The 21,432-nt window shown below is 34.0% G+C and overlaps 1 protein-coding gene across 1 annotated transcript; it reads right to left on the reverse strand.

Annotated features, from left to right (window-relative positions):
- Positions 1–13,469: 13,469 nt before the first annotated feature.
- LOC114174543 (sporozoite surface protein 2-like) lies at positions 13,470–18,713 on the reverse strand. Its single transcript, XM_028059378.1, has 3 exons — positions 18,613–18,713; positions 14,113–14,268; positions 13,470–13,806 (listed from the first exon to the last, which is right to left on the reverse strand). The coding sequence occupies exons 1-3, from the start codon at positions 18,711–18,713 to the stop codon at positions 13,470–13,472; spliced, it is 594 nt and encodes a 197-aa protein (XP_027915179.1).
- Between the last annotated feature and the right edge of the window lie 2,719 nt (positions 18,714–21,432).

Raw genomic sequence — 21,432 nt, forward strand, 5'->3', positions numbered from 1 at the left:
CTAAACCCAAAACCAAACAACACATAACAAAAAACAACATTAAGGATGTGAAAAAGCAACTCCTGAATGCTTTCTTTACTCTTCATACACTCACACTCACATCTTACATCAACGGAAATCTTGAAGATGAATTGCACTCTTCACAAACACGAACACCTTTCTAGGAACTATGTGATCTCATGAAAAAGTGCATCAGTGATTTTTCAAAAAAATTTATTAAAAAAAATATGTGACCTTCGTGGATTATAGGTCTTGATATAAAAAGTATGTGTGCACTAACATATTTAGTCGATTAATACTAACTATCAATCGACTTGTTTAACTTAACTAGTTAAATTAATTGATTGTTAGTAAATTTAAATTGGTTACCGTGTCAATACATTTTCTTTTGCAGATGAGTTAATTAACCTATTAAAAATATGTTTTAATAGATTAGCAAACTTAGAGACACTAACGTAATCCTAAAATAGTTTATTAGAAATTCTTCATTATTCTTCACCAAGTCTTCAAGAGCCACACTTTGGATTCATTAAAGCACGACATTTCTTCTAGTTAACAATCTCCTTTTGATTTGATGAAGACAATAATCCTACACCTTTCAAAAAAAAGCAAACAAAAACATACACATACAAGAAAGAGAAGAATAATCGTTCATTCATATAAATGGAAAATCAAGCAAGCTTCCCTTGCCAACAGGAGACATTTAACAACACATTTAAGAAGACACATATTTTTCTCCCCCTTTGGATTCATCAAATATCACATAAGCAGGAACATAGTAATTTAGAAGGTACTAAACCAAGAAGAATGGAAATGAGAATTTTTATAAAGGCATGTTCTATTTAGCCAACTTAATCACCAAGTAGATCCTTGTAGTACAATTCACCTAACAACTCATGAACATTGGTGATCTACTCATCCAGGTCTTGAAACCATGCATTGCAAAAGTTGTGGTGCTCATCTTGAGCCATATTTAACACCTGGAGTTGATCTATTATAGCAAGTTCAAAGGGAGAGTAGGCAAGACTCTTGGCTTCTGGTTGATTTTATGGAATCAGATATGTAATCATAGGAGTAACTTGTTCTTGGTTAGGAGCATTACTCGGGTCTGTTTCATCATCATTTGCACTAGAAACAACACCCTCACTTATTTTTTTCTCTGGTGAATCCTATCTTGTGTAAGGTAAGACATGAGATGTGTTGGTTGTTCCCGTAGATTCTTGAACTTTATCATCTAGTTGAACACCAAAATGCTATATGAATTTAAAGATTAAAACCACATAGCGAAACCTAAAGTCCGCCAATCATTTGGCTTTCATCATGTGATCTCTAATCACAAAGGTCTAATCCACTTGGAATTTATTCTGGATATGGTACATAAGAGTTATAACCCCTTCATTAAGGCTTGAATGATTATTTCCCCTAGGTGTGAGCTGCCAAGTCATTACGAATGCAAGTAATATATCTTCCATCTTAAGGTTTCCTACACGGAAGCCTTTGATTTCTCTTAGCCTTAAAAGGCAGTGATGGTAATACTAGACTTTATTGAACTCATCAACAACCTCTGTATTTCTCTTGCTTACCTAAACACCCCTTTATTAAAGATCAACCACATGCTTCCAAACATCATATGTGATTTCCATTTTAACACCTTTGACACTTGACTTGAGTATTTGTCCAGAAAATTAAAGATTTCTATAGAATTATTTCACCAAGCTAAGATATGTTTCCTAACAACTCCAAGAAGGTCTTTAAGTGTTGGTGCTTGAGCAGTTTGTACAAATTATTGAGATTTTCAACATTGAGCCATCAGAACATTATAACTTTAGGAATGTTGATCTGCTTCAAAGTCATTTCTAGTAGAAACATTTGGATTTTTGCTTCATTTCTAGTAAACCATGATTCTAATCAACCAGTAATGGGATTTCTAGATGATGTAAGAAGGTTAGTGAATTGATCCTCCTCCTTTGAGAGTTGTGGCAAGAACTATGTCTTGACATAATGATTCAACAAGTTAAAATTCTACAGAAATTGATGAAGAATGAGCATGCACCTATTTATTTTTATGATGCAATGAACTGAATGCATGAAGTGATCAGTGTAACTAAAAGAAATGTGACCGTTTTGAATTGGAAAATGTGACACATTGCTTCTGGTAAAAGAGAATCAAAAAAGAGTTGGTCACTGAAACACTTTTTGCTTAGTTAAAGGAAAACGAATGAGCTTTTTTATTAAAGAATGAACACAAGTGCCACGTATGATGATCAAAATGATTCTCTAATTTATTTAAGCAATATTACTTAAATCTAAGATACCCAAATAAGTTCTTAACCTATTAAATCAGTCACGAGATAGGGTTTGGTAAACTAATAAGCCAATTGTTTTTCTATTTCGACAAATTGAACTTCACAGTCACCCTTATTTATATGATCTCTTATGAAATGATGTCTGATTTCTATGTGTTTAGTGTGTGAATGTTGAATGGGATTTTTTGTAAGATTGATAGCTCTAGTATTATCATAGAAAAAGGTTACTTTTACAAAATTTAGGCCATAGTCAAGGAGTTGATGCTTTAACCATGTAATATGTGCATAAAAACTTCCAACTGCTATGTATTCAGCCTCTGCTATAGAAAAGGGTAATACATGGCTGCGTTTTACCATTCCATGAGATAATACTTATCCAAGCAAGTGGCATGTTCCTCTTATGCTTTTATGATCTAAGTTGCAACCTACAAAATTATAATTAGAATACCTAGCTAAACTTTATTGAAGAGTTACATGGATACCATAGTCCAACATTTATTGTTCATTTAATATAATTCAATATCCTTTTTGTTGTGTTGTAATGAAATTCTTGGGATTTGATTCATATCTAGCACACATACACACACTAAACATAATGTCAAGTCTGCTTGCAATCAAGTATAGTAAAGATCCAATCAATCCTCTATATTTCGTAAAATCAATTGCTTGGCCTTTTTCATCTAAGTCCATATAACAATTTGTGGCTATAGAAATAGCAACTTATTTACACTTATCCATCTCAAAATTTTTCAGCAGGTCAAAACAATATTTTGACTGACTTAAAAAGGTCCCATGACCAAATTGTTTAACTTGTAGGCCTAGAAAATAGTTTAGCTTGCCTATCATAAACATCTCAAATTTGCCCTACATAGCGGAAACAAAATCTTCACACAAAGAGCTATTATTTGAACCAAATATAATGTTATCAACATAAACTTGGATAATAATCGTGTCATTTTATGTTATTTGATGAAGAAAGTTACTAAATCTTTCATTTCGTAGTGGTAGTGTTAGTTTCAAACTATATAAAGCCTTTTTCAATTTGAAAACATTATAAGGAAATATGAGCTTCAAATCCAAGGAGTTGTGAGATAATTACTTCCTCATTTAAAAAGCCATTTACAAAGACACTTTTGACATCCATTTATTACAGTTTAAAATCATTCATGCATAGGCTAATAATAATCTAACAACCTCAACTCTCGCCATAAAAACATATGTCTCATCAAAATCTATTCCTTCTTCCTGATTATAGCCTTTTGCAACAAGCGTAGCCTTGTTTCTAATGATAATTTTCACCCATTTTGTTCCTAAATATCCATTTTGTACCAATCACATTCATATTATTGCTTCTAGGAACAAGACATCAAACAACATTTCCTAAAAACTGATTTAGTTCTTCTTGCATCATAGTAACTGTTGAATTTAAGTCTAGTAGAAACTCCCTTATCTATTTCACCATTGATGTTGTCTCTTGATATCCCTTTTGGAGTCTTCTAATCTTTTGGTAGATTGTTGTGAATCAAAAATTTCAGGTTTAAGAACTTCCTTATTGATCCTTTCTGCCTCGGGCTCAATCCTGCTTTCCTGAAACACTTCATCATATGTATCATGAACCTTCAGTTCTAGCAAAGTATGGTCAGTGTCATCAAATACGACATGCACAAATTCTTCAACAGTCATTAATCTTTTATTATACACTCTATATGCATGACTATTTGAAGAATATTCAAGAAAGATGCCTTCATTTGTTTTGGCATCAAACTTTCCAATATTTGTTGTTGTTGAGAATGAAACACTTTCGTGTGGCTAATTGTCGTTTTCATTTTTTTAAAAACTTCATCTGAAGTTTTCTTCAAAATAGGTCTTATTAGCACACGATTTAAATAGTTTCATTCAACATAGTTCTAGCTAATTCCTCTAACGATATGTTCTTTCTCTCAACTACTCCATTTTATTGAGAAGTTCTAGGAGTAGAAAAGTTATTGTTGGTGTTTTAAGAGAAATAAAACAGAGGAGTACGTTTCTGAACAAAAGCAATATTTATGAATGAAGTGAATTATTTCATCTTATTGAATTGAAGGAGACTTTTAAATACAGAATGAAATGAAACTGTTAAGCTAAATAATAGGAGCTGCACAGAACTGCACGGGTCACAATCCCATGTTTAACAACTTCCTAAAATATCTCCACTACTAAGTTTGTTTGAAAACTGTCAAACAACTTTTAATTAAAAAATTAAAACAAATAAATTATTTTAATGTAAATGAAACAGGCAGCAACTGAAGTATAATCTTTAACACTCCTCCTTACTTTGGTTGCTGCAGACTCCCAGTTTTTCTCTAAGAAACTCAAACTTGCTTCTTGGTAAAGGCTTGGTAAATATATCAGCAAGTTGCAATTCAGATTTGCAATAAATCAAGCTGACAGTTCCTTCCTTTTGCACTTCTCTGATAAAAAATAATTTGATGTTGAAGTGTTTGGTTTTTCCGTGAAAAACAAGATTGTTTGAAATAGAGATCGCAGCTTGATTATCAACAAATAATTCAGTGCATCTCTCTTGCTTCATGTTCAAATCTACTAACACTTTTCTCAACCATAAAGCTTGGTTTACAACAGTACTAGTTGCAGTGAATTCAGCTTCTGCTGTAGACTGTGCCACAGTATTCTGTTTTTTGCAGCACCATGAGAATGCACATGCTCCAAATAAGAAGCAGTACCCTGAAGTGCTTTTTAAATCATCAAGAGAACCTCCCTAGTCACTGTCAGAATATCCTTGCAATGAATAATCCTGACTTGGGCAGAATTTGATACCAAAATTTAAAGTCCCTTTCACGTATCTTAGGACTCTTTTAGCTGCAATAAGATGTGTTTCAGTAGCACAATTGGTAAATCTAGATAATAGACTTACAGAGTATAAAATATCAGGTCTAGTAGCTGTTAAGTACATTAAACAGCCAATTATACTTCTGTAGAAAGTTTCATCAACAGGTTCAGCTTCATCTCTTTTACTCAGCTTCCCCTTTTGGCACATTGGAGTATCTACACTCTTGCATTCATCCATTCTGAATTTTTTCAGAATTTCCTTAGCATATTTCTTTTGACAGATCAACACTTCTCCATTTTTCTGCTTTATTTCTATTCCTAGAAAATAAGTCATTTCTCCCAAATCTGTCATCTCAAAAATTTTCTTCATATCTTCTTTGAATTTTCTCACAAGCTCTTCATGGCTTCCTGTAACCAGCAAATCATCCACATATAATGAGACAACAATGAAATTGATTTCATCACCTTTAATGTAGAGGGTTGCTTCATTAAGACTTTTTTTGAAACCCAACTGCACAAGTGCTCATCGATTCTGCTGTACCATGCTCTTGGAGCTTGTTTTAGGCCATACAAGGCCTTCTTGAGCAAGTACACATCATCTTCTTGTCCTTTCATAGCAAAGCCTTAAGGTTGCTCAACATAAATCTCCTCCTCCAAAAAACCATTTAAAAATGCTGACTTCACGTCAAGTTGGTAAACTTTCCAACCCTTTTGTGCAGCTATAGCTAGCAACAATCTAATTGTATCTAATCTGGCAACAGGAGCAAAAGTGTCAAAAAAATCAACACCAAAAATTTGAGCGTACCCTTTTACAACAAGTCTGGCTTTATGCTTGTTGATTGAGCCATCAGGATTCAACTTGGTTCTAAATACCCACTTCACACCAATCACTTTTCTATTTGTGGGTCTTTTCACCAACTTCCATGTTTCATTTTTTTCAATCATTCGAAGTTCTTCTTTCATTGCTGTAATCCATTTTGGATCCTTTTCTGCTTCCCAGAAATCTGTTGGTTCAAGAATAGCCACATTACACCTTTGATAAATATCGGAAAGTGATCTCATACCTCTAACTGGAAAGTCATCTATAAGCTCATTTTCATCCAGTTGAGATTTTGAAACTTGATCATGAAATTTTACAACTTGTTTTTCATCCCAATCACACTCATCATTCTCCATGAAATGCACATCTCTGTTTATCAACATTTTCCTTGTGTTTGGCTGAAAAATTCTGTAAGCTTTAGAAATTAAGCTATACCCGACAAAAATCCCAGCTTCTGCCTTTTTGTCCAACTTATCACGTTTTGCCTGAGGAACATAAACAAAACACAAAGAACCAAATACTTTAAGATTTTTCAAAGAAGGTTTAAAACCATACCAGACTTCATATGGAGTTTTTCTTATGACAGCTTTTGTAGGAAGCCGATTAAGAAGGAAAACTGCAGTATGTGCGGCTTCTGCCCAATATTCTCTTGGCAAATTTTTCTCAAACATTAAACATCTAGCCATCTCCATAATGGTACGGTTCTTTCTCTCACTCACTCCATTTTGTTGCGGAGTGTATGGAGCGGTGAGCTGATGTTCAATCCCTGCTTCTTCACAAAAATGATTAAATTGTTTGGAGGTGTACTCCTTGTCGTTGTCAGATCTCAAAGCTTGTATTTTATGACTACTTTGTGTTTCAATCCATTTCTTGAATTTCAAAAAAACACCAGCAACTTCTGATTTGAATTTAAGAAAATATATCCAACACATTCTGGAGTAGTCATTAATAAAAATCAAAAAATACTTGCTACCATTAAGTGACAGAGTGCTATGAGGTCCAGCCACATCCGTATGTATTAATTGCAGCTTCTCAGTTGCCCTCCAAGTTGATTGCTTGAAAGGAAGTCTTGATTGCTTTCCTTGTTGACAAGCTCTACATTCTGGAATTTTTAATTCAAGACAAGGGAGATCTTGAACCACTTCCATTCTTTGCAAATTCACAATTGCTGTATGGTTGAAGTGTCCAAGCCTTTTGTGCCAAACTTCAGTTTGGACATTTGCTGCAGGGAGTGCTATTTGTTCCTCCTTCATTGGATCAAGTGCAAAGCTTTTTCCTTTCATTTTTACTTTGAACACATCGTTGTCATTTGCATCTTTGATTAAACATTGATCACTTTCAAAGATAACTTTGAAACCTTTTTGAATCAACTGGCCAACACTCAACAAATTTTGACTGATATTAGGTACAAATAACACATCTTTGATAAGTTTTGTACCTGGCATACTTTCAATGGCTACTGTGCCTTTTCCTTTCACTGCAATGTGTTCTCCATTGCCAATCTTCACTTTGGATGCTACACATGTATCCAGTTCCTTAAAGAGCTCACGATCAAATGACATATGATTAGTGCAACCACTATCAATAAGCCACTTATCGCTTGAATTTGAAATAGCAAAGCAAGTGGCCACAAAAAGTTGCTCCTCTTCTTCATCGGCAACTTGAGCATCATTTTTCTGATGAAAATTGCTCTTGCAAATTCTCACATGATGTCCAAGTTTGTTGCATTTTTCACATCTAACATCAGGTCTTCTCCAACATTTGAAAGGAGGATGACCCATTTTGCCACAATGCTTACAAGGAGGAAACTCTTTCTTTTTTTCATTACCTTTACTGGTGTTGGCAGCTTCTGAACCTTTGAAATTTTTCTTATAATTCTTCACTTTTTTCTTTTCTACTTGGCTAACCTGCAGTTTGGCTTGCAGTGCTCCTTCCACCAAAACTTCATCTCTCATTTTGCTCCTTTGTTCTTGGGCCTGCATAGCACTTAGGAGTTCTACCAAGGTAATATTTGATAGATCCTTAGTATTTTCCAATGTAGTAATGGAAGCCTCAAACTTTTCAGGAACTGTTACTAATATTTTCTGAACTATTCTTGAATCAAAAAATTTAGTACCTAGCAATCTTATCTTGTTTGCAATGCCAAGAAGCTTGTTTGCATACTCATTGATTGTTTCTGACTCCTTCATTTTTTGCATCACAAATTCTCTAACCAGATTCATTACTTGCATTCCCTTAATCTTTTCATCTCCTTCATATTCATCCTTGAGAAACTTCCAGATTTCAAATGCAGATTTAATTGTCATGATTCTGGTGAAAACATCTTGTGATACAGCAGCTAACAACGTAGCTCTTGCCTTTGACTTCCTTACTTTCTTCTCCTTTTGAGTTTTAATCTAAGCAATAGTTGGATTTATTGGTAATGGAAGAATTTCGTAGTCTTCCTCAATAGCCTCCCAAAGATCATTTGCCTCCAGGTGTGCCTCCATTCGTGCTGCCCAGATGTGATAATTATCACCATCAAACACAGATGGTGCTAGTGCTGTGAAAGGAGTTTCAGAATCCATTTAATGGATTGAAGCAAGGTGGGTTTAAATATTCACTCACAGGTCCTTCTAAGAAGAAGGCTCTTGATACCAATTTGTTGGTGTTTTAAGAGAAATAAAACAGAGGAGTACGTTTCTGAACAAAAGCAATATTTCTGAATGAAGTGAATTATTTCATCTTATTGAATTGAAGGAGACTTTTAAATACAGAATGAAATGAAACTGTTAAGCTAAATAATAGGAGCTGCACAGAACTGCACGGGTCACAATCCCATGTTTAACAACTTCCTAAAATATCTCCACTACTAAGTTTGTTTGAAAACTGTCAAACAACTTTTAATTAAAAAATTAAAACAAATAAATTATTTTAATGTAAATGAAACAGGCAGCAACTGAAGTATAATCTTTAACAGTTATGTTTTATACCACATTTATCACAAAAATTTACAAACTTCTCATTTTGGAATTCTCCTCCATGATCTCTTCGTAAAGAACAAATTTTATAGTCTTTCTCATGTTCCACAACTTTGGTAAGTCTTTTGAAAGCTTGAAAGGTGTCATTCTTGGATGCAAGAAATAATGTCCATGTATACCTAGAAAATTCATCAACAATGACTAATGCATAAAAGTTGCCACTAAGACTCATGGTTGGTGATGGATCAAACAAATCTATGTGTAGCAATTCCAACGGTTTGGTAGTAGAAACACAATTCTTTGGTTTAAAGGAAAATTTTGTCTCAAAAATTTGAGTTTCGATAACCCTTTAACTAGAATTTTTTTCTATTTAATTAATTCAAATGATCCATATATATGTGACAAAGTCTTTTATGCCATAACCATGTATTATCTTCCCTAGTAAGAAAACATTTTACACTAAATGATACGAGATTGAGATAAAGTAAATAGATATTGTTCACTCTTTTACCAACAAGAACAACGCTGCCAATTTTCTCATCACAAATGAGGCAATGTCCAGGTTCAAACACCACTTTATGTCCTTTGTCACAAAGTTGACTTATAGCGATCAAATTGTGTTTTAACCCTTCTACATATAGCACTTTTTTATGTTGAAGGCATATTTGTTACTGATAGTTCTAGATCCAAGAATTCAACCTTTGTTATTATCTCCATAAGTGACATAACCTTCACTTTTAAAGCTTAACTTTGCAAAATTTTTAGCATCACTAGTCATGTGCCTAGAAAAACCACTATCAAGGTACCAAAGATCCTTTTATGAACTTAATTCTTGCAAAACAAATTCAAACAAGATGTGGTTCCTTTGCTAAATTAGGTCCAATAGGGTTTATTGCCTCTCGTTTCTTTTTGGAATCCATTAATTGAGAACTCCTCTAGGAACATCAAATCTTTTGATATTGCACTTCTTAACAACATGACCTTTTCTTAATTAATAATGACATCATGAAACAAAAGGCATTTCATTCAATTGGTTTGTGGAGAAGAAATTTGAAAACTTCTTGACTTTCTTTTTAGAAAGATGTTTATAACTAATCCCAACTTTGTTAGAAACACAATTCTATGAATCAACAACAACTTTCAAATTTGCTTTTCCCTTGGTAAATCTTGCACAAGTTTTTATTAAATATTTTTTTTAACCTGTGTAGTTTTCACAAATTTTACAAACTAACTGATTTTCACAAGTACATGTATTTTACTTCCATTTTTAACTTCTAATCAATTAAAATGATAGTCCTTAACACATGAACTCGTGTGATGCTCTTAGATCTTCAAACAAAAGAACGACTATAGTAGATTTATAGAGAACAAGAGAAAGAAGATAGAAAATTTGATGCTTGTGTATCCATGATGCCCTTTATAAGTTTTGTACCCATGTGAAATTCTTTCTATAAACAAAACTTTAACGAACAAAAAAGATGTGAAAAAAATAATACGGGCGTGACATAATATTTAGGGATATATTTGATGCTTCACTAGAAAAAGCCATTAACGATGAAATTCGGTAAATCAAAGAAAGTTAGAAAGCAAAAGTTACGAACATTTATCTAATTCTTTTCACAATTCGCTAAAATTTATATAAACTGTATTAACGATGTGAGGTTTTTTTTTTCTTATTTAACAATTACGATTCATTGTCCTCATTTCGCATGGTGCTTGCCTTATTAATTTTCGCAATATTAAAATTATTAAGTACAAACTAATTCTTTATTATCAATTTTGGAATAATATGTGGTTCATAAAAGAAATATTCATTTGACCTTATAATAGACATGATGTTCCAAAAAAAAATATTAGAAATATATAATAAGCAATTTTATTTGAAAAAAGAAGGAAAGAAAAGGATATATGAGATTTTTTTCTTGGTTGGCATAATTAAGAAGAATTGTGGTGGTGGTGTACCTGGTATTGGATTCTTTTTCAGTGATGCTTGCCTTGCCTGAACCACCTGAAAATTTGCAAATGGTAATAAAGTAGACTACTGTATGGGACCCATTACAAAGCTCAGAAAGATTAATTATATATAGCACTACCAACTTCCTTTGATTTTCTTTTTTCTTTTGTACATTTTTTTTGTGAGAGACAATTTTTATTATTACTGATGACAAAAGTTTTCTTGTTAAAATATAGTTTGTAAATTGTAATCACTAATTATATTTTAATAATTTCATGCTAATTAAGATATTTAGGGTTTAGGGTTACTGTTAATTAAAAATTAGGGTTTATTTTAGTACTGTATATAAGGAAACGTTTGTACCAAAGATCTTTCCGATATTGTTGAAGTAAAACTTTATTTTTATTTAAAAAATAAAATAAAAAAGCATAGAAGGAATTGCATGTGTATTTTATTATTTATATAATTAATAAGATTATTAATAAAGTATAGAATTAGACTTATATAGTCTCCTAAGTCTACTTGAAATAAAAATAAAATATAAAACATATAGCAGTTGTAAATAACGAATCAATTCAATACTTCAACACTATAATTAAGTAAAATAGAAAAAAAATACAAAATTGCATTCTATTTCTAGCAACATTTTTACTTTTAGAGTGTGTTTGGATAGAGTATTTTAATGAAGCAATTCACTTTTTTGAAGAATTTAGATTTCTTTATAATGAAATGCTTTGTTTGGATATAGAAATTAAAAAGCATTTCAAATGCAAGTATTTTTTTTTGAAGGATTTCAATTAGCTAAATTAGTAGAAATTCAAATATCCTCAAAATAGGTGGAATTTGAAATTCTTTCCACTCAACCTCACATTCTAGACGATCCGAACGAGTACGATAACCTGGACGTGCCCAATGACCCAGACGGGCCTGACGACCCGAACGTGCCCAATGACCCAGACGGGCCTGACGACTCGAACGTGCCCAACGACCCGGACGGGCCCAGCGAACTGGACGAGCCCGACAATCTAGACGGACTCGATGACCTGAACGGGCCTAACGACCTAGACGGGCTAGACAACCCGGACGAGCCCGACGACCCAAACGAGCCCGACGACCCAGATGAGCCCTTCCAAATCATTGGGCCCGACGACCCGGAAGTGCGGGACGATGCAAACAGGCCTTACGAGCCCGACGACCCGGACGAGCCCAACGACCCGGACAGGAATGATGATCCGGACGGGTCCGATGACACAAACAGTCTCGACGATCCAGACGGGCCCAAGGACTCGTACGAGCCAAACTATCCGGACGGGCCCATCGATTTGAAAGGGCCCGTACGAGTTGTCGGGCCCGTCTAGGTCATCAAGCATGTCCAGGTCGTCGAACGTGTTCAAGTTGTCTAGGTCATCGGGCATGTCCGGGTTGTCGAACGTGTCGAGTCGTCGGGCTCGTCCGGGTCCTCGGGCTCGTCTAGGTGTACAGGCTAGTCTAGGTGTACGGGCTCGTTTGGGTATTTGGACCCGTCTGGGTATTCAGACCTGTCTGGATATTAGGCCCCGTCCAGATTATCGGGCTCGTCCAGGTCGTCGGGCCCGTCTTCATCGTCGGGCCCGTTCGGGTCATCGGACCCATCTGGAGCATTAGGCCAATGACCTAGACAGGTTGGACCGGGCCATATTGACGACCTGGACGGGCCTCTATATCATCGGGCCACCCAGCTTGTTTGGGCTTCCCAGTCGTTCCAGCTCGGGTGGGTCATCGGGTCTAACCAATCTGGTTGTGTAGTTGGGTTTGCCCGACCCATCTGGGTTGCCGAGCATGTTTCCAAATGTATCATGAACTCAAAACATAATTAAGCCTAAAATAAATATCTTTAAATTAAATTTTATCTCACAATAAATTCAATTTTTTTTTCAAACATGAAATTGAAATGTAAGGTATTTTAATTTTCTTGTCCAAACAAATTATTTAAAAAATGAATGAAATTTAATTGCAAGCAATTCAAATGCAAAACATTTCAATTTCTAAGCATCGTTGAAATGCTCCATCCAAACACAAGGTTAGGGTTTAGTAACGATGCAACATTAGAAGGATTTGAATGAATCTCACATACATTTTAAAATTTGAACAATTGAATATGAAAATAATTATAAAAAAAAATTACAAAGACCAAAGAACAACCAAGCCATATAGCATATATGTTTTGTGGCATCTAGAACACGGGAAGAGAATTCCAAAAACACAAATAACAACAACATATTACAAGAAGAAAAATCTCTTGATGTTAGAGAATGAAAATAGGGATAAAGAATGTGCAAAGGAGAATGAAATAATTATGATGTTCTACATAGACTCTTACCTTGTGTTTGGATGGAGCATTTCAACAATGCTTAGAAATTGAAATGTTTTGCATTTGAATTGTTTGGAATCAAATTCCATTCATTTTTTAAATAATTTGTTTGGATAAGGAAATTAAAATACCTTACATTTCAATTTCTTGTTTGAAAAAAAAATTGAATTTATTGTGAGATAAAATTTAATTTTAATATTTATTTTAGGCTTAATTATGTTTTGAGTTAATGATAAATTTGGAAACCCGACGATCAAGAAGGGCCCGACGACACGGAAAGGTCTGACAACCCGGACGGGCCCGACGACCTAGACGGGTCCGACGACTCGGACGGGCCTTCCAAACCGTTGGGTTCGTCGGGCTCGTCGGGTTCGTTTGGATAGTTTGACCCGTCCGAGTCGTTGGGTCCATCTATGTCATTGGGACCGTCCATGTCGTTGGGTCCGTCTGGATCATCGGGCTTGACGGTTTGGAAGGGTCCATCCAGGTTGTCGGGCCCGTCCAAGTCGTTGGACCCGTCCAGGTTGTCGTGCTTGTTTGGGTCGTCAGGCCCAAAGGTTTGGAAGGGCCCATTCAGGTCGTCGCGCAGTCTGTGTTGTAGGGCCCGTATGGGTCGTCAGGCTCATCCGGGTCGTCGGGCCCATCTGGATTGTCAGGCCCATTCGGGTCGTCGGACTCGTCTGAATTGTCGGGCCCGTTAGATCATTGATCTTGTCCGGATAGTCTGCCCCCGTCTGAGTCGTCTGGCCATTCTGGGTCGTCGAGCCCGTTCTGGTCGTAAGGCTCGACTGGGTCGTTGGGTCCGTCCGGGTCGACGGGCTCGTCTGGGTCAACGGACAGGCCCGTCTAGATCATTGAGCCCATTCAGGTCGTCAGGCCCGTTTGGGTCGTCGGACCTGTCTGGATCGTTGAGCCCATTCCGGTCGTTGGACCTGTCTGGGTCGTCGGGTCCGTCTGGGTCGTCGAACCTGTCTGGATTATTGAGCCCATTCGGGTCGTCGAACCCGTCTGAATTGTCGGGCCCGTTTGTGTCATCGGGCCTACCAAAGAGTCTAGAATATGAGGTTGAGTGAGAAGAATTTCAAATTCCACCTATTTTGAAGGTATTTGAATTTCTACTAATTTAACCAATTTAAATTCCTCAAAAAATGCTTGCATTTGAAATGCTTTTTAATTTCTATATCCAAACTAAGCATTTCATTACAAAGCAATCTAAATTCTTCAAAAAAATGAATTACTTCATTAAAATACTCTATCCAAAGACATTCTTAAGAGTTGAATAAGCTTCAATAAGTGCAACCTAACATGTATAAGATCACGCCTACATAAAGTTCTAACCCTTTTGAAGGTGGCGTGAATAATGTCTTAGATTTGTCAGAAGAATTTGAATATTGTTATATTGAGTTCATGATCAAATAGCATAATAATGTTCTTGTGGTATGACATTGTGCCAACCATTTTGTGTAAAATTTATTGGTTTTGATAGTAGGTTGGTTATATTGCTCTCACTTGATTGACAGCATGTTGTCCTGTCTTCAGTCCAACAATTTACTTAAGCGCTTTCACCTCCCAACCTTAATGCTTGAAGAATGAGTTGTTCAATCAAATTAGGGTTTACTCCAACCAAACATAATACTTTAATGCTTATGGATAATGAAACTAGGTATAATGTATTTCAGGCTTGAAGGAGTTCTGGATAATTTCATTGTTGATAATGAAACTAGATTCTCTGAGGAGTTTTTGGTATTATTTTTCTACTGGGTATTCAAATTGCACCAATATTGATATATTAAAAAATATTTAATATATTTTTAAAGATTAAAATTAGTGTTTGTAAGCACATTTTAAAGACTTGGCAGAGTAAAAAAAAGTTAATTAAAAACTATGAAGTTATGATCGTTCATAGTCATTATTAATTTAAACGATATTAATAAAATATGACTAAATTAAATAAAATTAATAAAAATTGAAACTTATTTAAGTATAAATACAAATTTGGGATAAAAAAAAGTATTTTAACCTTCTTTTTAAATAAAGGAATCTTCTTACCTTACCAAGAAAAATGAGAGTTACATGGATGTAGTAAACTCTTAGACACTAGATTAAATATAATTGAAATCCATTGAACTACTTTGCATTGAATTTGGAGTCACTTTCTGTCCCCTTTAGTGTAAACAATACCAAAACCATCTTACGTACGTTGATAGTTAAATGTTATCTATAATACAACACTTTTGTAATTTTAGAAGTCAAAGTAATGTTCTATTCATAGAATTTTTTTTTTTTCGCTTTTGGACAAAGTGAAAATTCTAGTATAATAAATCGTAACTAGTTTTGTTTCATATTAACCTGATTAATAAAAAGTAAAATTTTACTAATTGATTCTTGCTTTATTTCTTTATCTATGCACATATATCACCAATCTTTCACAGTTTGACCTCAGACTAATGTGATTCAACAAATAAAATTCTTCTCTCCTATTATTGAGAAGGATATTGGAAAATGCAATTGTTATATCCTTTCATATTTAAAAATAATGTACTATAATAAAGTTATGTATCAAATCTAGCCTGTGAATTTTTCCAGCCTTATCAAAGATTTTCTATTCGTATATCGATTTTTATACTTTTTAACTCCAGTTTTAATTATGAGATGTTATTACATTAGCATGATAGCTTATTACTACATTTTATTATCAATCTTATGTGAATCTTCTTTTAAAATAATGTATGGTCTTCCCTTTTTATATATATTATTCTTCCTTTATTAAGATTTCACATGTTGGATTCATTTCATTGTAATATATATTAGATTTTGAAAATTATATCTTTGGTCTTATTATTGTTAGAAAATCTCAACTACTTTTTTATTTTATTTTTATGCCTCTCAATTTAGTCTTTATTTTAGAGAATTTGGTGCAATTATATCTTTTTCGTTAATATTGTGTTAACAACGTTAAATATGTGTCACATTTCATTATTTTTTTTTTACTTTTCTTTAATTCTTTTTAAAAATGTTTAAAATTTTTATTTATTTTTTAAATTTTTAAAAAATAATAATTTGTTATGTGTAAAACTAACATTATGTCACATGGTAATGACAGTGTGATAGTGACTATGACAGTGTCTTGTGTCCGTATCAAGTCATGTGTTATTACCTCAGTCTCATCTTAATCCTTATATTTTTTATTTTGGGACAATCCCGTTCCAATTTATTTTAAAATTGTACAGTTCCATCCCTTACCAAATTGAATAGTTTTAACAAAATTAACTACAATTAAATTCATATTTTACATTATTTTTTTTTCAAATTTTATATTTATTTCTTTTAAATTTTTATAAAATTGTTTAAAATTATTTTAAGACTTGACATTTAAATTTATAAAATTGTTATTTTTTAAACCAATTCAAACATTTATAATAAAATTACTGAATTTTACACTATTTAAAATATTCAATCATTTGAAATATAAATTGAAATAAAAAATAATATTAAAACATGATGTAATAAAATATCAATACAAATAAAGTTCAATGTAAAAGATAAATTTTACAAGAATCGAAAAAGTTGATAAATTTATTTTATTTTATGAAAGGCAATTGATAAACAAATTTAGCATATTTGTTAGTTGAAATTAATTTTGGATTTCTTTTTATTTACATGCTTTCTATTAATAAATTTAAAAGAATTTTAGATAAAGTTCAATGTAACGTTCCATTTAATTATTAAGCAAAATTAAAAGAAACGTCACACAAAAATAGTACTGTAGAGTAGTCTTGAGGTCTTTAACACAACCCCTACAAACTGGGCACACCAGGATGTCAACGGAAACCAGATAAAAGTCTAACAAATGAGAGTAGAATAGTAAAGCATAAAGCAATACATGGGCCATAGCCCTAAAGAAAGCCCAAGAAGAAAAAAAATAAAGTCCAGTCTAGATGGCTAAGTAGCGGAATCGCCATTTCCTTGTTGACCGTGAGAACCTCACCCATCTGCTCCCACCAATTAAATTGATGATCATCGCAAGAAAGAAGAGCCACATACAAGACAACCATACAACAAACAGAGTAAGCTAGAGTAAAACAGTTCATCAAATAGATACATATCATCACCCAATTCAAGCATTTCATATATCACCCAAACATGTTCTGACTTCTCAAACAATACACTAGACCCTGACTCGACTCATCCCGATACGTATAGTCTGGTCGGATTCAGCGGATGCTTGCACTCGTGGTGGATACCTCTGCTCACCCCCGAGCTGCTCACCCCCGAGCTATGTGTTACAAGTGTTACAATGAATCATTTTCCCTCACCACAAGGTTAGCCCTTAATGAGTTTCAGGCCTCCTGCTACTCTCACCACAGGAGTCAGTCCGCTCTAAGTGAGACTAACTAACACCTTAGAGTGTCAGGATGCAACCTTACCTTGAATCCTTACTAGACTATACAGATGGGGCACCACCATGAACACCCACTAACAAGGGTCATGGAATTACGTTCCGACCACTGAAGCGCGACCCTGAGAGTCTCACCTAGAGACCCCAAGGAATTACGCACTGACACAGACCAACATATATAACCACCAAGAATTTACACATACATTACACATAAATTTCATACCAACATCCATAAACAAATCCTCATTTCTCACGGCTAAATCCATACCAATTCGTCGTTACCAATCATGAGTAAAATGTTTCCTCTCATACCAATACCATGCCACTGGTTTACCAACCATCAAGGTCCATTGTTGCTCATTCCAAAATTGTGACCACACGCACATATATATGTATCCAACTTCTCATGTACAACTCATATAGAAATCATGTCAAGCTCACAATTCCCCACAAATAATCCCCTCCCAATCATGCATATTCATTTCCCCCATGCCATCATATAATAGTACAATAAAGTACAGCCCAACCATCAAAAGACAAGAAGAACACCAAGCTGAAACACATTTTTGCTCAACCCCTCGCTCAGGCTGAGGAGCCTCGCCCAGGCGAGAGACTCTCGCTCAAGCGAGTTCTCTTCGCCTAGGCGAGAGTTCGCAAATCTGGAACAGTGGCCTCTGCACGTTCTCGCTTAGGCGAGACTCGCCTCGCCTGAGCGAGACGCTCACTTGCTCAAAACTGAGTGGGTCGCCTAGGCGACCATTTGCGCGAGAAGGCCTGGGCGAGCCTCTGCTCACCTCGCCTAGGCGAGACAAGCTCGCTTGGACGAGTTTAACAGTCTCCGCCACTGTCGTACCTGTATCATTTGTATTTTCCATATACCAACAACAACATCAACCATTTCATACCTTCGCAGCAACATACTAGTTCAAGGATCATAAAAATATACCACAAAACAACTCGCAAACACATTAAACAAAGAGGTTCTAGCTTCCCGTACCTGGACAAAGCTAGTTGGAACCTCGACACCCAAACTGTGGAGCACGAACAACTTCCAGAAACTGACTCAGAGCTGGAAAATAGTGAGTAAGAGCGGGTCATTACGGAACCCTGACAACCGCTACGAAAATAGACCAAGGAGGGAAACTACTAGTTGGAGAGCGTGAGTTAAGGACGACCAAGTTGAATGGGAACTGAAGGTACCGTGGAACCGTAGCAGAGAAGGCGGCTGCAGTCCTAGGTTCTGTGAAAATGAGAGGAAAGTGTGACTTAGGGCAACGAAGGATGATTTTATTTACTGGGTCAGCCCTTAGCCCCACTTACAAGGGCAGCCCCTTTAATTTAGGGCATGAATAAATGAAATGTTCTTAATGGGCCTTACATTCAATGTAAAATATAAATTTAAATAAACTTAATCTTATTAAAAAAGTTTAATAAAAATATTTATATAAAATTTATATAAAAGTTAAATTTGTTAAAAAAGCAAAATTAATCAATTTAAAAAAAAATTAGAACCGAATGAAAAAATAGATAGGCCAATCTAAGACTAAGGTAATGATACATGACGTGATTGTGACACGTGACATTGCAACTGTCACATCATATTAATACTATCAGATAACACGACATTAATTTGACATATGACAATTTTTTTTTAAATTAAAAAAATTAAAAAAAATTAAAAAATAATAATGAACTGACAAATGACACCTATTTAATGTTGTTAGTATAGTACTAATGAAAGGATGATTGCTGTCAAATTTTCTAAAATAGAGAGCAAATCGAGACACATAAAAAAAAGATCTTATTAAAATTTCTCTACAAAAATGAAAATCAAAGACATAATTTAATATTTTTAAAAAATTAATACATTTTTTCTTATTCAAAATCTTGAAATAATAAATATACAAGTTTTTTTATATATTACTCATTCATTCGTGTGCTAATAACATGAGAACTTTGCATCCACCATTTGATTCAATGAACTGAACACTTGCAGTCTTGCTTTCTATCATTAGTGTTGCACTTCTTTAAGCATATGAATTTTGTTCATATAGCAATGAACATAATTCATTTTTTGAAGAACATCCAAAAAATAATAATGATAAATGATCTTGACAGCACTAGGGCAAAGTGGAAGAAAGTGCCTGTCAGTTCTTTAAAGAATTACAAGAGAAAAGTATGTGCGTCCAAAGCTTCTTCTCTTTCTTTTCATTATTACATGTATGCCCAGTTGTTGACCTAATTTCTTCAAAGCAGGGAATGGTGTCCCAAATGAAATTAATTTTTTTTATTAATAGCCAGCATGAAAAAATGATTTTCAATCTACTTTGTTTCTCTCATTGTGAAGAAAATAAAGCTAATGTAAACTCGTTTGTTGAAGTTTTGATAATATGAAGTAAATTATTAGAACTTAAGACAAATGAATTTTTATGTTTTTTTTTTAACTAGTAATTTGTAGAGATTTTTTTTATCTAAATGCATGCAAACTAAAGTTATATAATACAGATCGATTCTATATAAAAAACTCTTTTATGAATATTTTGATAAGACATTATTAGACATTTAAAATGTACATAAACATAAAATTCATAGTAAAAATTATCAGAATAAAAAATAGATATATAAAATAACTTTATTCTTAAAAAGGTTATTAGAAATTGAAATGATGAAGAAAGCACAATCTTGAATCAAAATCTAAAGTAGTTTGAAAGGAAATTTTAAACATAAAACAATAATAAAAAGAAATCACCAAGAAATCCACTTAAAGCGTTTATATAAATAAGATCGAAACAGTAAAAAGGAAAGTAATGAACAAAGGAAAAAGAATATCAGGGGTAAAAGGAAAACTATAAGTATTGGAGATTTAGTTATTTGTGACTTTCAATTTGATACTTAAATTTGTAATTATAAGAAACTTATTACAAAGTTGGTAAACAAAATTACTTGTATTGATTTCACAATTTTTTTGTTATGGTTGATGTTTTACATTTTTGCAGGAGATATTATATAGGAACTTCAACCTGGAAAATTGGAAGAAGTAGTTTGGAATAAAATTAAAGACATATGTTATCAAGAACCCATTATTATACAATTAACAACATAAGCATTAATATATATATGTCACATTTTAATGGGAAAAAAAAGGACAATTCAATGTGTCAGGATTTGTAGTTGATTTGGGAAATTATGTGTATATATATTAATATGTGCATTTGGATCAAAGAACAATATTGTTCAAGTGGTTTATAAGCATACGGAATATGGGAACTCTTCATATTTTGTAATCTCATTTAATCCTTCCTTCATTCCTTTATGAGAGAGAAAGAGATTTTTTAAATAATTATTTATTTACTCTTAATTACATAATACTTACATTAGGTTTGTCAAATACTCGTTGTAGGTGGAAAGAGAGGTCCAATGAGAGTTTTAACTCTCCTATATTCTTTTCAATCTCTTCAATTAAAAATGAGTATGAAACCTTCCTTTTGATTCATTAAAAAGTAATCCTCTTATTACATACATTCATGAGAACACTCCTTTGACCTCTAATTTTTTTTCCTTTATTAAAAGTCTTTAAAAGTTTCTCATTCTTAAAACATTTGACTTCCATAGTAATAGTAATTATGAGTCTAAAATTTATTCCAAGACAAGAAAAAAATAGAGCTGTCAAAATGGGCCGCCCGGCCCGGCCTGACCCACCACAGGTTGGTCACTTGGTGGACCAACCCAACCCGACTCACTTATAAGCGAGCTGAAAAACTTCGAACCCGATTCGGCCCACCACAGATTGGTGGATTAAACGGATTGGCTCACTAGC

This window comes from Vigna unguiculata, chromosome 2 (genome assembly GCF_004118075.2).
Source record: "Vigna unguiculata cultivar IT97K-499-35 chromosome 2, ASM411807v1, whole genome shotgun sequence".
Taxonomy (NCBI): domain Eukaryota; kingdom Viridiplantae; phylum Streptophyta; class Magnoliopsida; order Fabales; family Fabaceae; genus Vigna; species Vigna unguiculata.

Coding starts and splice junctions, on each gene's coding strand:
- LOC114174543 (XM_028059378.1), bottom strand. CDS start 18,713: ATGACCCGCTCTTACTCACTATTTTCCAGCTCTGAGTCAGTTTCTGGA. Junction 14,269..18,612: donor TTCCAACTAGCTTTGTCCAG/GTACGGGAAGCT, acceptor CTCATATTCTAG/ACTCTTTGGTAGGCCCGATG. Junction 13,807..14,112: donor GGGCTCAACGATCCAGACAG/GTCCGACGACCC, acceptor CCTACAACACAG/ACTGCGCGACGACCTGAATG.